General features: G+C 44.0%; 1 protein-coding gene across 1 annotated transcript in view; it reads left to right on the top strand.

The window, feature by feature from the left end:
- hcn1 (hyperpolarization activated cyclic nucleotide-gated potassium channel 1) overlaps nucleotides 1-15,951 on the top strand; it is a gene marked incomplete at both ends in the record, with an annotated part of 67,184 nt that overhangs the window by 39,931 nt on the left and 11,302 nt on the right. The window contains 3 exons of the mRNA XM_083669529.1: nucleotides 3,443-3,661; nucleotides 8,975-9,121; nucleotides 13,608-13,848. Coding sequence (XP_083525655.1) covers nucleotides 3,443-3,661; nucleotides 8,975-9,121; nucleotides 13,608-13,848 — 607 coding nt within the window. The remainder of the gene's footprint in view (nucleotides 1-3,442; nucleotides 3,662-8,974; nucleotides 9,122-13,607; nucleotides 13,849-15,951) is intronic.

The following is a 15,951-nucleotide window of genomic DNA, read 5'->3' as shown; positions in this document are numbered from 1 at the left end:
GAGGTGTTATCCTGCCAGCAGCTTGAGTTCACCTCAGGCACTAGACCTGCAGGTCTTAAATAACCCCAGCTGAGCAGGTCTTAATTACACCAGCTGGGCAAACAGCACAGCTTAAACCCATGCAGACTAACGAGGTGACCAGTGTGCACACCTAACCACACTCGATCTTGTCACAAAACCACTAACACTTTCCTCCTCAAGACAACAAATATATCCCTGTATTTGTTGGACAAGTAACAACGAAAACAAAACTCCCAATTAGTAAAATTATCGATGTGAATGGGTCGCTCAGGTCAACCGCACGGCTCTGTTAAAATGTTTACATGCCAAAAAAACTACGATAAAAATTCTGTCCAAAAAAATGGTTAGAAGCTTCTAGCCCCTCTGAAAAAATGAGGGGAGGGGACTTCTGGCTTTAATACTCTACCTCAGGACGAGCACATTTTCTAAACAAAATAGCCATGTTAAACTACTGCAAAAAGGTGCAGCCAAACCAAAACAGGTGCCAAGCCACCTCACGGACTAAACATTATTTACCACAAAAAAATGTTAGCAACCGTCCACACCCTACCAAGCTGTCTACTACGGACATGTCGGATCTCAAGGGGAAACTCCTGCAATATCAGACTCCAGCGAAGGAGTCGGCAGTTCATGGAACTAGTTCTTTTCAGGAATACCAGGTGGTTATAATCTGAATAAACAACTTGAGGGCTAGAGACCCAGACACAAAAACCTCAGTGATGAAGAGCTAGGATGACAGTAAGCATCTCTTTCTCCATGGTGGAGTCGCGAGTTTGACAAGACGTAAGCTTCTTTGAAAAGTAACCCAAAGGGTGTTCAATACAAAGTAAAGGGATGACAAAAAGCAGAAAGCACAGGTGCATAGACTAACAGGAACAGGGCTTCACTCTGGGTGCCAACGGAAGAGCACTTTGCCCGGTAAAATGCCCGATGGGAGACTGGCACAGGAAGGTTATTGATGGCCTCCACTTTCCCTTGGCCCCCACCTTTCCCTTGGCCCCCACCTTTCCGAGCTTCTTCACCATAGCTTGGGCGATCAAACATAAACTCCTGCAAATAACTAGCTCCACCACCCGCCGACTCCTTCTCCTTTCATTTCTTGGCTCTGTGGTATCCTGTAGTTATGGAGAAGAGTAAGCCAATCTGCCTCCAACAAAATGCCTTGAGGAAGACTAATGACGGCACGCATTGCTAAAAGCATTGTGATGCGAAAGCAGCAAAGCTTTCAGGTTTGTGCTCTTAATGCTGCATAAAGCACGGTGCTGACACATGATTTTGGAGCTCATGTCGGCTAGTCTGGATTTCACTGTCTAATTATAGCCATGATAAGGAGCCAAGGTAAGCTTAACATACCTCTATCTAAGGCATAAGCCACGCAAACTTGATTCATTGTTTAACGGATTTCATTATCAGGTAACTGAGCAAAAAAAATAAAAAATAAAAAATAAAAGTCCCAACATGTATAAAGTGTATGGTGCCAATAGTTTCAATAACAGCCAGGAAGCAAAACTGGCTGCCGTGGGCTGCCGTGGGCTGCCGTGGGCCTTTAATAACAACTTGTGCACTCACCTCTTCACTTTCAGTCGCGATTAAAAAAACCAGTGGATTCAAATGAATTTATCACGCTTCCATGGCCATTCCATTCCATGTTCACTCGCACACATGTAATGCGGTAACATACCGCCACCCTCCCCCCACATCACCCACAACCACACATACACATGAAGGAGATGCTCATGCTTCATTCCTACCAGTTGCATGTACAGTAGCATGTCCCGGGGGGGGGGGGGGGGGGGGGGTTCTCTGCTGCCATAATAGTCTGCTATGGATGGGTTGGTTTCTAACTCAGCTGAGTGTGTCGTACAATCCAACACTGTAATATTGGGATAAGGTATCACTATGAACAATCCCATGTAGACAGAGTTTATGCCAACTTGTTTAACATATTTTCTCTACGGCATTCATGAAGATGACTCTTGGTGAAAATAAAAACATCATTAAAGTACATTAGGTGGATTGTTTCTAGTTGAGATTCATATCACATTTGCTTGATCAGCGACTGATGCAATATTGATGCAACAAATTTGAAACTACCGATTCCACCGATCTGGAGTTCTATTTTTCACCGTGGCAGCACAGTGTAATTATCGGTTAATTTTCCTATCAATCTGTGAAAGAAACAACTAATCGGCATGAAGATTAGATTTCATATTGTTAGTCAGTGGTGGAGATCATTTAGCTGTACATTTACCATTTACTGGGATCCACATGATGGATGCTGTGGTTTTAACAGGGTGTGGGAGTGGGGGTGGGGGTGGGGGTGGGGGTGCAGCAGAAGACAAAGTGAGGATGGAGAGAGAGAAAACTTTGCGATGAGATATAGCCGACGGTGGAAGTGAGTGTGATGAACGGTAATGTTCTAGACGGTGGGTTTTTTGTCAAGTAGTGGAAGTAGGAAGCTCCCTCAGCACTTTTTGTTCACAGAGGGAGAAACAATTGGAGGAGTCAGCAACTCAGAATGACTGCAAGGGTGTCCCAGGGAACTGTCACATTTGTCTCCTAATGGGACTCGAAGTCACAGATGTAGTGCCTGTGCCTGGGCCTGTTTGTCAAAAGGCATGGTCAAAATATATATAGAAAACAAATGCCCTATCACACGCAAATGGATATTATATTCCATTCTGTTGTATTGTATTCAATTGCGAATAGACTAGGGGAATTCCTTTGACTGAGCAGAAAATCATCTGAGGGCTTTGTTCTTCCTCCCAAATAACAATACTGCAAGTATACTTTCCAACAGTAAAAACACTGTATTTAGAAAATAAAATAGAAAAAAGATTTAACAGAAGAGTATGTTACCCATTCAAATCAATGTGTGAGATGCACACGCCTGACTGTAGCAGGGCTGAAGTCTGTGTGTGGACTGAAGCAGGGTGCCCTGCCAGTCCTATATTTCTGCCTCCCTGCTTCTGCACTGAATCTTAATAAAGCACTTGTGATATTCGGCCCTGAGAAGGAAGAATCCAGGCCACTTCTGAATCTTTCCCACGCATCCACTGTGAAGGATCCCCAGGCCAAAGACAAACCATACATCAGCTGTCCAAAACGAATGGAAGTAATAGATGTTGATTAGCAGTAATAGATGTTGATTAGCATTAGCATTAGCATTGGCCCGCAGCCATCAATTGTTTTACACCCGGTGGCAAGCGAGGGTAGGGTGCCGAGGGACGGGGGGGTGGGGGGGGGGGGGGTTGGGGAGTTTAGTCACTCAGTGTGAGCATTAGGCTCTCAAGCATGAAGGGTATATTGGCAGGATGCACAGTGAGGGTTCAGTGATCCATCAAAGAGCCTTGCCGGAAAGCCTGCGCGCGGTAACTCCCCCTGCCCCCCTTCTGTCTCCTCCACCCCCACCCCCCTGCAGAACGACTCCTGGGGCAAGCAGTACTCTTATGCCCTTTTCAAAGCCATGAGCCACATGCTGTGCATTGGGTATGGTGCCCGGGCGCCAGTCAGCATGTCCGACCTGTGGATCACCATGCTGAGTATGATCGTGGGCGCCACCTGCTACGCCATGTTCGTTGGTCACGCCACCGCTCTCATCCAATCGCTGGACTCCTCCCGCAGGCAGTACCAAGAGAAGGTAAGGCCATACCAGTTATATGTAGTGTTTGTATGTTTTAGTTGTCATGACCGACTTGATGTGTTGCCCATGATCGCCCATGTTATTCGCTTTACATAAGGTAAGTGATGCTGATCACCCTGTATTATTTCAGTAAAGCTTTAACCTTTTTTTAAACACATAATTCTTATTTATGAGAGGTGGATTAGGCCTCCTCTCCTCTGGGAGTGTGTTTTAGGAGTTGTGCACTCACAGATCACAGCAGTGCCTATCCAGTAACTTCTGAAGAGGATTTTCTCAAGCGTATGATAAAAGCTCTCACGCAGGGTCAAAAGGTTCCCAGGCAGGAATAGCACCCATCTTTGTGGGTGCTATTAAGAAGAACACATTTTGGGGAATTTTCATTAGATCCCTATTACATCATTTTTGCATGGGGGGGGGGTGATTATCCATCCGGCAACCAGCACCATCTGTGATCCTGCTAACGGGTTTGGCATTCTCAGAATAAGAAGTTAGCTGACCGGGCATTTACATGCAAGACCTTAATTCTTCTCCAACATTTACTAGATGGGTGCAAGTTGGAGTCTTGGAGACTTTTACCCACTTTGTAATGTGGTTATGAGCGACCATGCTAGTGTTTGTCCTGAAGCTTTGATAGCTTAGTTGGTATGAGGGTAAGATATTGGTAAGGCTCACCAGGCTTACAGACTCCATCTGTTCCCTTGTGTGCACTGAAGCACATTATGGTTTTACTCAATATACTCTCATACTAGTATCATGTATAATATCTAGCAGACTAATATCTGCTTTGTTGTATACATTGTTGTATACAAAATATCACGCTTCAGTGCTCTGTGTCATACACATTTACATTTACATTACACGCTGATTACTGTAAAATGTGATCAGGAACATAAACAAAACAAAAAACTGGACATTTACTGGAATTTAACTGATATGTTGCCCATACGATCCAACTGGATTGAACGCACACACATCAGTTATCCTGTCCTCGGTGGCTGACAGCAGTCTTATCAGTGGAGGACACATAGCCAGAGTCACCTTGAGTGTGACAATGACGAGGCAGACCCAAATGGACAGTTTATTAATTTACATCCACCTTCTAAAAGCATTAGCTGTTATCGTCTAATTCAAATATGATGCTCTGACCTTGCCAGACAACCTGTAGTCAATAGAAATAGGCAAGGCAGCTATTGGGTTGTTCATTCCTATGGTACATTGTTAAATTGTCTATTACATTTTGGCAGAGCATAAATTACTTGTCAACATTGAATTATTGAATGCGGTATTTTATAAATACACAATACCTGTATCAATTCATTTACAAAACCACAATGCAATTCATGGTTATATTAATTGATTCATAAGATACCAGAACAGCAACACACAACTGTACAACTAAACATCAGTCATACAGTCAGTGTCAAATTACATATCACATACTATTGAAACATATTCTAGGCCCTTGGAGCACATGAAACACATCAGGGAAGATTGCAAGTTAGGAGTAACCTATCATTCCAATCAGGAAGATAATCCTGAATCCTATCCTTTTGATAGACAAATCCCTTCCATTGACACTCTTCCTAATTGCCCCCCTGAATAGCCTTCCTTGGCTTGGTTTGTCTGAGGTGTTAAGAGCAGCCCTGTCTCCCAGCACCGCTCTGATCAGAGATCAGACGAGTCGATGAACCCCTCAGTGTTTCGTTGTGAGTCGTTCCAGTGGTGCAACAGGGCAGGGCCGTGTGGGAGCTCTCGCTGACACAGTCGTGAACCGTTTGGCATGACAACTGCCCCTGTGTCGATTTGCTGCATTGCAGTGCAGAGGAGAGGAACAGCAGGGATGCCTCTGGGTCTCGCCCTTCAGTCCTCGCACCAGCGCTGCCACAGCTGCGGGGGCGGGCAGGGGTGTGGGAAGGGGCACTGTCCACTGACATACCCTCGCACAGGGAAACCCAGGCCTTGACAGACAGCTGAACACAGAGAGACTCATTTCATAAGATATTACATAGTCAGATGCGCACATTCTTCCATACAGTATGTGTATTTCAGTCCCCCAGATATGATGATATTTGCACTATACTGTATGTTCGTGTCAGATGCTGTATGGACTTATTGTCTATGGATGAAGGGACAGCACGTCACTAATTGTTTCATTCAGAGCTGATGCCCTATAACATACTTCAAGATTCATGATACTGATAAAGTACATTGCTTTATACAGCAGAAGCCATTTCTATGAAGACGATTCCCATGTTTGTATCTGTAATATTATTCCCATGGCTGTACATGTAATAGGTATTGTGTGCAGCTAACCCAGATATAAATATTATTGTTTTAAAAAACATGAATATATCTGGAACATTGTGTGCAACAACCATATTCTGCTTAAATGATACTCTGATGGCTGATAAAACCATACTCTGAGGTATAACTACTTTTCTGTCAGCTGTTGTTTTGCTGCAGCACAGAATGTATTTACCTGAGCCCCATAGAGAGTAGACCCAACAATATAAACCTGTTTCCATGTTGACACACCTTGAATGTAATAAACAAAACAAGCAATTCCTTCTATCTAATCATATTCATTACTGAGATGAGAGTGCAGCTCACCATAATGACAGTTATAAATTGTAAGTATGAGTTGCGAGGAGAAACAAATATTGTTGTGATGTGACTTCTCTGTGGTGCGTGGGTTCAAATGAATTCCATGACAAATTAACTCCTTGAAGGATGCAGAGATCTTCTACAAAAGAAGGATAGCAGATCATTCTCCACACTATGAACAGCTGGTAACAACAAGACGAGTTAGGACGCTTTAGCCTGGGCACAAGGCAAGTCACACTCAAGTCTCGTGCAGTAAGCCAGTAAGCCAGTAAGCCATCCAATAACTGAAGATGTCTGGACACATGTTGACTATATGACGAAGTCTGATAACCAATAGGAATACAGGGCCAGTACAAGGGTGGGCACACAGATGCTATGACCTGGCTATCACAACAATGTCAACAGCAATGAGTGGCAATGCCACCCCAACTGGAATTCTGGTTAATTTGGTGACAAATCAACTCCCCCAGCGCGAGTAGGACGAGCCTATTTCTGGGCGAGAGGGAGAGAGAGAAGACAGAGTAACAGCATGCATGTGAGGAGAGCCTAGTGAACTTCATTAGACCTCATTAGTCGAGCCCTCGGGACAAACCACATAAACATAGTGAATCACTGATCTAAATGTTACAATGTAGCAGAACCAAGCAAAAAAAGAACTCAAACGGTTTAGCAATGCGCATCACTTGGTTCAACTTCGAGACATGTTGAATAGACAATCACCTCAGTGGTTCGAAGATAAGCAGGTCAGTATAACTATGTGGTCGATATACATTCATGATTCGCATACTCATCTGCCCAAACATGACATGACCATAATCTCCAAGCAGCCCCCCCATTTTTAAAGTTAAAATGTCAAATGCCCTCCAACTTTGCTGTGTACTCAGAGTAAATCAATTTCCCTCAAACAAAACCTGGCCCCTTATCGCCTCGCTGCACCTGCAGAGAATCAATGCGGAACACGAAGTGACATGCCGTTTTTATTTTTTTATTTTGTTTTATTTTTTTGTACTTTTCTCACATTTTTCTCTCATTTTGGACACGTTGGCGTCGTGTTCGGCCTGCTAGGCTCTGCCGTTGCCGTCGCCGCTTTCCGTTCCCGGGCTGCCTCCACTCGCGCCTTTAATCACTGAGGGCAGCGCGTGAGAGCCGGTGTTTACTTACAGGTGCGGCCGGCCATCGACTGGCGCCGACAATTCCTCTCACACCCCTGTCATGTACCCGTGTGTGGGTAAGCAGAGGAGTGGCTGATTAAAATGGATGAGTCGTTGAAGTATCCCTCTCCGCCTGTTCCCCGCCCGGGCCTGCGGACAATGGGCCGATCTGTATTTGCATACATCATTGGGCTAATAGAAGCCTGTGGTGTCTGTGATATTCACTTGGCAGCGCGTCAACACCTGCTTGTTTTGTTACCTGTGCGGACGCGCCGCCATGTTCAATTAAATTACCACAACTTTTGATTAAGCAAATGCACTTAAGCTGCGACACCGACCCGACTTTTGGAGAATTGGAAAATCTGAGTCCCTGCGCTGTGTCACTCCATGCATATGTAATGGAAGTCTAGCGTTACGGTTGATCCGAGAGTCCAGAGTCTCCTTCGTGGGGTTCTCTCTCCAGAGGAGGCCAGAGAGGATTACAAATGGAGGGTGGTGTGAATGTTCCTCAGACCCTGTGTCTTTTTCCACCTCATTTCATGATTCTGATGGTCGGTATTACTCAGCTAGGAGCTTGACAGCTAATTCCGGTTCTAACACGGAATGACAGACACCACGGTACCCTGGCAAGTCGGACAGAGACGATAATGATGACCCTGGGGACCTCTCCCATTAACTCATTTAGTGCCAGCGGTGAATAAAGTCTGTCCCAGACTGTCGACATTCTAGAGTGCCAAGGGTGACTTTATTCACCAAAAATGCATACTATTCATTATACTACTCATGCAAGTATGATGCTTCATTTTGTAGCCAATCAAAGAATTGTTGGATCTAGGTGGTGAGAATTCTTTGGCAGTAAGTGAGTTAATATCCTACTGCAGCCTCCTATGAGGCATCTCTCACCAACTAGTCAACTATCTCCTAACTTTATACTGAAGTATACATGGCTGTCTCTAGTATGTGACTTTGATTACTGTATGATCTGATAAGGGTATATAATCTCTCTTGCTGAACATAGTGTACATGATTTAGTATTGAAGTGATTGATTAAAAAACCTAGAATTCAATTATTATGGCCTCTGTCAGTCTTCTAGAAAGAATAATTTGACTAGATAGAGCAGTACTTCTTACACATCCATCACCTAGATGTCTGCAATGCACTGAAGATGGTGGGTACAGTATATCAAGAGATTCTAGCCTCTGTGAAGTGATCAGAAGTGCTTCCTCCGTCTGAAAAGCCCCCAGGTCATTCCTACTTTTACCACCTGCCACCTGCTCCAATGCGCAGTGACCCAGGGTATGGCATTGTGTGTGTGTGTGTGTGTGTGTGTGTGTGTGTGTGTGTGTGTGTGTGTCCTCATTTCTGTGGAACATAGACACATTGGAGCCAGCATTTGTAGGCCATATACAATATAGTTTTTCTCCCCTTAGATAATACCAACGCTGCTTTGAACCAGTATTTCTGTGTTTGTGTCTGAAACGTCTAATTTTGACGGCCTCTTTGTTGTTTTATTTTCGTGCTCATTGACAGTATCTGTCCCCTTCATCTTTACAGTACAAACAAGTGGAGCAGTACATGTCCTTCCACAAGCTGCCAGCGGACATGCGGCAGAAGATCCATGATTACTACGAGCATCGCTATCAGGGCAAGATATTCGACGAGGACAATATCCTGAGTGAGCTGAACGACCCTCTGAAGGAGGTGAGTCACTTCTTCTCCCTGTTCTGAGTCGCTCGCGGGGCGAGGTAGCTTTTGTTGTGATACAGCACGATACCATCCAACACACAATGTAATACAATAAAATACAACATGATACGATTACTGTTATGTATATAATCTTCATTGATAGACAAGTACAAGGAGTTATCTCTCTCTAAAAGGATGAGTCTATGATTGTGAGTTTCCTCATCTTTATTTTACTCTCGAATGCAGTCTTTACCATTGTGATGACACTTTCTGTGAAGTCCACATGCATAATGTATCATACAGGTATTATAATGCACTATGACAGAGCAGTAACAGACACATATAAAGACACATATAAAGACTCATATAGACTCATAATTCCGTATATCAGTAGTCCTAATGCATTATAAGTATAATCATAATTACGTACAATGTACAGTAACATACTGTAGTGTGTTATAACTGCTGGACACTTTTTCCTCACGGATCATACAGCATTATGATGTCCATCATTGTGACGCATTGTTATAACACACGTTAACAATGATTACGATGCGGTAATAAATATGTGCTACTCATTGACAAAGACGTTAGAAATGCATCACATTGATGGTCATTATGAGTCTATATGAGTCTGTATGTGTGTCTGTAACTATGCTTATACTGCATTATTACTCTGTCATAGTGAATTATGAGTACATCTACAGTATAATGCATTATATGGTCACCACAAAGGGATACCTGAAAAATGATACGCCCCCCTCCCCAGGTGAATCTGTCATTACTAGGAGCTTTATTCCACAGAGTCCCGCAGCAAAAGGTTTCTATTTACATATTATCTCCTCTGCTTTGAAACAAATTCAAAGGACAAACTCTGCAAATTAATTTTGCCACGACCGGCGGGACACAGGCTAAACATGAATCAGGTTAACAGATAATTGGTGTAAAGATGGTCGCACAGTCAGGAACTCACACCCAGGTGTGAAATGCAAACTGAGGTCCGCAACGGATGACAATTTGAACAGCAAAATCATATTTGGACTCATTAAGACATCAACTCCCAAGATACATAGCTAGCCAAATGAGCCCAGAGCTTTGAAAATGTTAGGCTACGGTCACAGTGACAAGTTTCATGGTGGGGGAAAAATACATACTCCACATTCGTCATAATGTGATGATTCAGTCGACATGACCTTCATCGGACCAAAAAACACAAACGAGCAAGTAGAAGTTGCTTGAACTTGAACTCAGTGACCAGTTTGATGATGTCTTTTGTCTACCTGCGGCATGGTTGGCTGCCCTTTCTGTTTCAGCAGATGATGTGTCTAATGATGCAGAGGTGGAGGATGGGAGAGGCGGGGGGACTTTAATTGCCCAGGTCTCTCCTCTCTAACCCCATTAAGTCACAGAGCACAGTGAGGCATGGTGGAGGTGGAGCACAGCATAGATATAGACAGCACAGAACAGCACAGTGAGGCATGGTGGAGGTGGAGCACAGCATGGCCTAGCACAGAGAAGCACAGATATAGACAGCACAGAACAGCACAGCATGGCCTAGCACAGATATAGACAGCACAGAACAGCACAGCATGGCCTAGCACAGAGAAGCATAGATATAGACAGCACAGAACAGCACAGCATGGCCTAGCACAGAGAAGCACAGATATAGACAGCACAGAACAGCACAGCATGGCCTAGCACAGAGAAGCACAGATATAGACAGCACAGAACAGCACAGCATGGCCTAGCACAGAAAAGCACAGATATAGACAGCACAGAACAGCACAGCATGGCCTAGCACAGAGAAGCACAGATATAGACAGCACAGAACAGCACAGCATGGCCTAGCACAGAAAAGCACATATATAGACAGCACAGAACAGCACAGCATGGCCTAGCACAGAGAAGCATAGATATAGACAGCACAGAACAGCACAGCATGGCCTAGCACAGAAAAGCACAGATATAGACAGCACAGAACAGCACAGCATGGCCTAGCACAGAAAAGCACAGATATAGACAGCACAGAACAGCACAGCATGGCCTAGCACAGAAAAGCATAGATATAGACAGCACAGAACAGCACAGCATGGCCTAGCACAGAGAAGCACAGATATAGACAGCACAGAACAGCAGAGCATGCATTCATACTTCACAGACAAGCAAAACACAGATATACAGAATAGTAGAGCAGGCATCTATACAGCGCACATCAATTACAGAACAGCACGACATACATCAGCCCAGAACAACACAGTACAGCATATGTACGCGATACATCTTTCCACTATAGCACCTATAAACTATTCATCTATACATGGCTTGTATACACATTCAATCACAGCCCAGGACAGCCTGACTGGGCAACACAGATCCACATAGCATACAAACATCACCTCAGCAAATCATCCTATCAGCCCAGCCCAGCCCAGCCCAGCCCAGCCTAGCCCAGCCCAGCCTAGCCCAGCCTAGCCCAGCCTAGCCCAGCCTAGCCCAGCCTAGCCCAGCCCAGCCCAGCCCAGCAGACTTTACACAGCATGACATGATAAGAAGTGCAGACATCAAGGGAATTGAAGGAGCGTGGGTGATGACGTCGGTTAGGTGAGAAACAGTTAAACTCGCTCTCATCTCCAGATTTTTTTTTCTTTTTTTTTTTCATTTTCTTTTTTTTTTCTCCCTGCTGCTGGTTGTTGCAGCCGCTATTTTTACTGCCACACGCCATGTGACAAATTTGCTTTAAATAGATAGAGTCTAAAGATTGTTTTCCCTTGTGGAGTTTGTGGGGCCTGAGTCCTGGTAGCTATCTAATTCATTATACGTCTTGCATGATTGGGGTCAGAACCCCTGGCTTTGGCTGTCACCGTAGTCTCAGGCTGAGCTAACACAGCCCAGCCCAGCAGGCAGCCAGCCAGGTGATTGGCCGGTCCCTTCCCTTGCTCCCTCCCCTTGTGCGGCCATGATGCTCCCATTGGACAGTCATCATCCCTCACAGGATCGGGGTAAGCTGTGAGCGGAGAAGACCATGGGCACACTTTGTCTGCACGGCAACAGGGAGAGGGAGGAAGCGGAGAGATGAGGCGACGGACACAGTGCCTCAGTAAACAGGGTCTTACAGGAAACAATCTCTTTCCCGTGTCTGTGGAGACAAGAGAGGGCTGAGGGCAAGCTCATCATCATCACAGAAAATAGCACCTGAAGAGTCCCAAAGTGATGAGAAGTGGTTCAGAGATATTAGGAGCGGAGTTGCGGTACACATCCAATACAACATTGAGACACGAGGGTTGAAATTGGCTTCAGAACTTGGATGGTATTGTCTCATATGTTTGATGGATTGTATCTAAGTTTAAGGAAAAAGTCACAAGATGTCAAAGGACACAATTTCCATGCATTCTTCTCCTTTGTGTTAGCCACGTTGTTATTCTCTGGTCTGAAGTTATCTTATCATTTATTAGTCTTGATTGAATTCAATTGTCCTCTGTCAAATCAAATCAAATGTATTTGTGTAGCCCTTTTTACAATACAACTGTCACAAAGTGATCAACATAAACAACCAATACAGTCAAAATTAAATAAAAACAACGCCCAACCGTAGACCCCCAAAAAGGAAGCCACGGAAAAACAGTGGACACAGTGGCAAGGAAAAACTCCCTAGTGAGGCTAGTAGGAAGAAAGCCTAGATGTTGGAGAGGTGCTGGAGAAACAATTAAATAACAGTAAAATAATACAAAATATGTGTGGTGCAAATGTGGTGTGGTGTGGTGTCCTGTGGTGTCCTGTGGTGTGGTGTGGTGTGGTGCGGTGCGGTGCGGTGCAAAGGTTGTGGTTCATGTCTGAGTTAGAGTCCATCGTGGGGGGAGCATCCTGATCAGGATCAAGGGTGGGGCGAGCTCAGCCAGGCTCACCTTAGGGACTGTTTTTCAGAAAAAAACAACACTTAACAGGTTAGTATGATAGAATCTGAGGAATGATGGTATATCACTAGGCTAGGGCTTGTCATAACACTGACTAAAGAGGTGAGTTTTGAGCCTAGACTTAAAAATTTAAACTGAATCGGATTCCCTAAACATGAATCAGAAGATCATTCCAGAGATGGGCACTCTGAAGAAAAGGCTCTGCGCCCTGCTGTAATCTTAGATATTCCAGGAATGACTAATCTCTTTGTATATTGTGAACGTAGTGCAGGGTTGTACAGCTGAAGGTGGTGGGTGAGATAAGGGGGTGCAAGTCCATGTAATGCTTTATAGGTTAATAATATAATTTTAAAATCTGCTCGTTCTTTAATCAGAAGCCAGTGTAAGGAACGGAGTGATGTGATCATATTTTTGGGTTCTAGCGATTATTCTTGCAGCTGTATTTTGTACTATTTGGAGATTTTTCAGAGAGGAATTTGGGCAGGTAGATAAAAGTGCATCGTAGTTACGAACATGTGGATCATTGTGACCATTTTCCTGTATTCCTCTCCTCCAACTCTTCCCTAAGTGTATGTTCCTTCCTTTTCCAGGAAATCGTTAACTTCAACTGCAGGAAGCTAGTGGCTACCATGCCGCTGTTTGCCAATGCAGACCCCAACTTCGTGACTGGCATGCTAAGTAAGCTGAAGTTCGAGGTGTTCCAGCCCAACGATTACATCATCCGTGAGGGAACCGTGGGGAAGAAGATGTACTTTATCCAACATGGCGTGGCAAGTGTCATCACCAAGCTCAACAAAGAGATGAAGCTGACCGACGGCTCCTACTTTGGAGGTAAGGAAGACACATTAAACCATGAATATGATTTGTTTGGATATGTGTTTATTAATCCAGATATCCTTTGTTAATCCAGGCTTGTCTCATTGATAGAAAACAAGAGAGAACTGGTCAAACTAGTGCCAAGCTAATGTTCAGGCAGTTCTTGATTGGCCAACCTTGAAGGACCACTGTGTATTCAGTCAATCAATCAATCAATCAATAGTTCACAATCACATTTTATTTGTACAGCACTTTTTAGAAAAACTGTTTTGTCACAAAGTGACCAAAGACCTAAATGGTTGGTTTCATGTACTGTAGGGTTTGGAATGGAGCACACATGAATGCACAGACATATATGCATGCATGACTCTAGCCCTAGGCCGTCTGTTGGATGTTTTTAATGCTGCCATCGCTGTAGATGCTGACTCTCATTAACTCCTCTCCTTGGACGGGTCGTGGCTTCTGCCATTACATAACGTTCATCTGGGCGGTGGAGGCAGCCAAGCCGGGGATCAGACATCCCAGAGGACACACAAAGGTTGCCTGTCTGTACCTGGCACTGCAGAAACACTGAATGTTCCTTTTGCGTAATTTGTATTCTTTAACCTTTATTTAGGCAGGGGGTCCTGCTGGGAGCCTCGTGTGCGGAGGAGCCCTTAGGGAGTGACCCCCCCCTCTCTATCATATTACAAAAATAATTAAATATTTAGCTGTCAATTCATTTTGAAATGCAGTTGTTTACCTTACATTTTCTCCGGCGGAGTATTACTTTTCGGTTAATAGGAAAGCAACTTTCCTATTTTAGAGGATTGTGCATTTTTTAATTCATCTCGGTTCACCCCCCTCCACGAAAGGACGACTTAGGATTCTAAGAATAACCTCAGTTTGGCGTGTTTGCCACATGCAATCTTGAGAAAAGCAGTGAATCAAAGGGGAATAAGCAGATTTTCCTTTCATTTAAACCCCCAGCTGTCTGCAATAGTGAAACAACCTCACGTCAGATGATTATTTAATCCTGAAGCCAAACGTTGAAGAGAAAATAGGTGCCTACAGTATCTAACTATGGTATAGCCATGCAATCAAAAACAGCATAATACATTTGATGAAAAATTGACCTTATGATCAAATAGTTCAGCCACTAATGTACTCACCGAATTAGTCTTGCTTGCCTCTTTCCCATTATGTCAGTTTGCCACAGTCTTCAACAAGCTGACACTGCACAAACCAAGCTGTGGTACTTAGGACAGAGAAGATAGAAGATAAACTTGGCTGTCGTGTCCCATTGGGGGGTGTAACAAATGACGCTCACTGTAACTAGATTCAACAGTGGTGGCCATAGTGATTAACTATCAGTTGTATCCCTGTCAGGGCTGCTTGAAGGGGAGATAATTGTGGACACGCTTGTTTCTGGTTCACTGGAAGTCAGTAGGAGATTTTCTACCTCAACTATAAATGAAAAAGCTGTCATATATGAAATATATATGTAAATATATATATAAATGAAAAAGCTGTCATATATGAAATATTAAATAGTTCCTCTTTATGTCATTCAAGTCAGCTAGTCTGCTGGATCATCATGTTTAACACTCGTCACACAACCTTAATAAAATAACTCCGGGGGGGGGGGGGGGGGGGTGCTTAGTGGCGTAGCACACTAATGTGCTTACCACGTAATCGCAAGGTTCCTGGTTCGATTCCGACCCTCGACATATCTTGCATGAAAAAAATCTAGAAGCATTTTCATGACTTACCACAACTTTTTTTTTGATTGCCAACTTCTCCAAGTCAAGTGGATCGAAACTGACCTTACAGTTATGAATGGCTAACTCATTTCGACCATAATGGCTATCAGCAACATAGACAGACAGACAATAACAGTGACTTGCATGATCAAAGCGATAACATGTGACTAGGAGCCCGCGCAGCGTGCACCCAGCCTGTGAGGGACAGGCACGCACTCTTCATCATAACCACATGTCGGAGCAGGCTTGTTGTTTTAAATGTGTTTTTCTCAAGCAACAACACAGTTTTTCCCCCAGTCTATTTATACCTTGTTTTTAATGAGCATACATTTGATACCGTTTATTGTACTGCTACAAATAAGATCTAGGCCTATTT

Source organism: Argentina silus (assembly GCF_951799395.1).
Source record: "Argentina silus genome assembly, chromosome: 5".
NCBI classification, from domain to species: Eukaryota; Metazoa; Chordata; class Actinopteri; order Argentiniformes; family Argentinidae; genus Argentina; species Argentina silus.
Note: the sequence above shows the minus strand (reverse complement) of the source record. Positions and strands in the feature narration are given on the sequence as shown.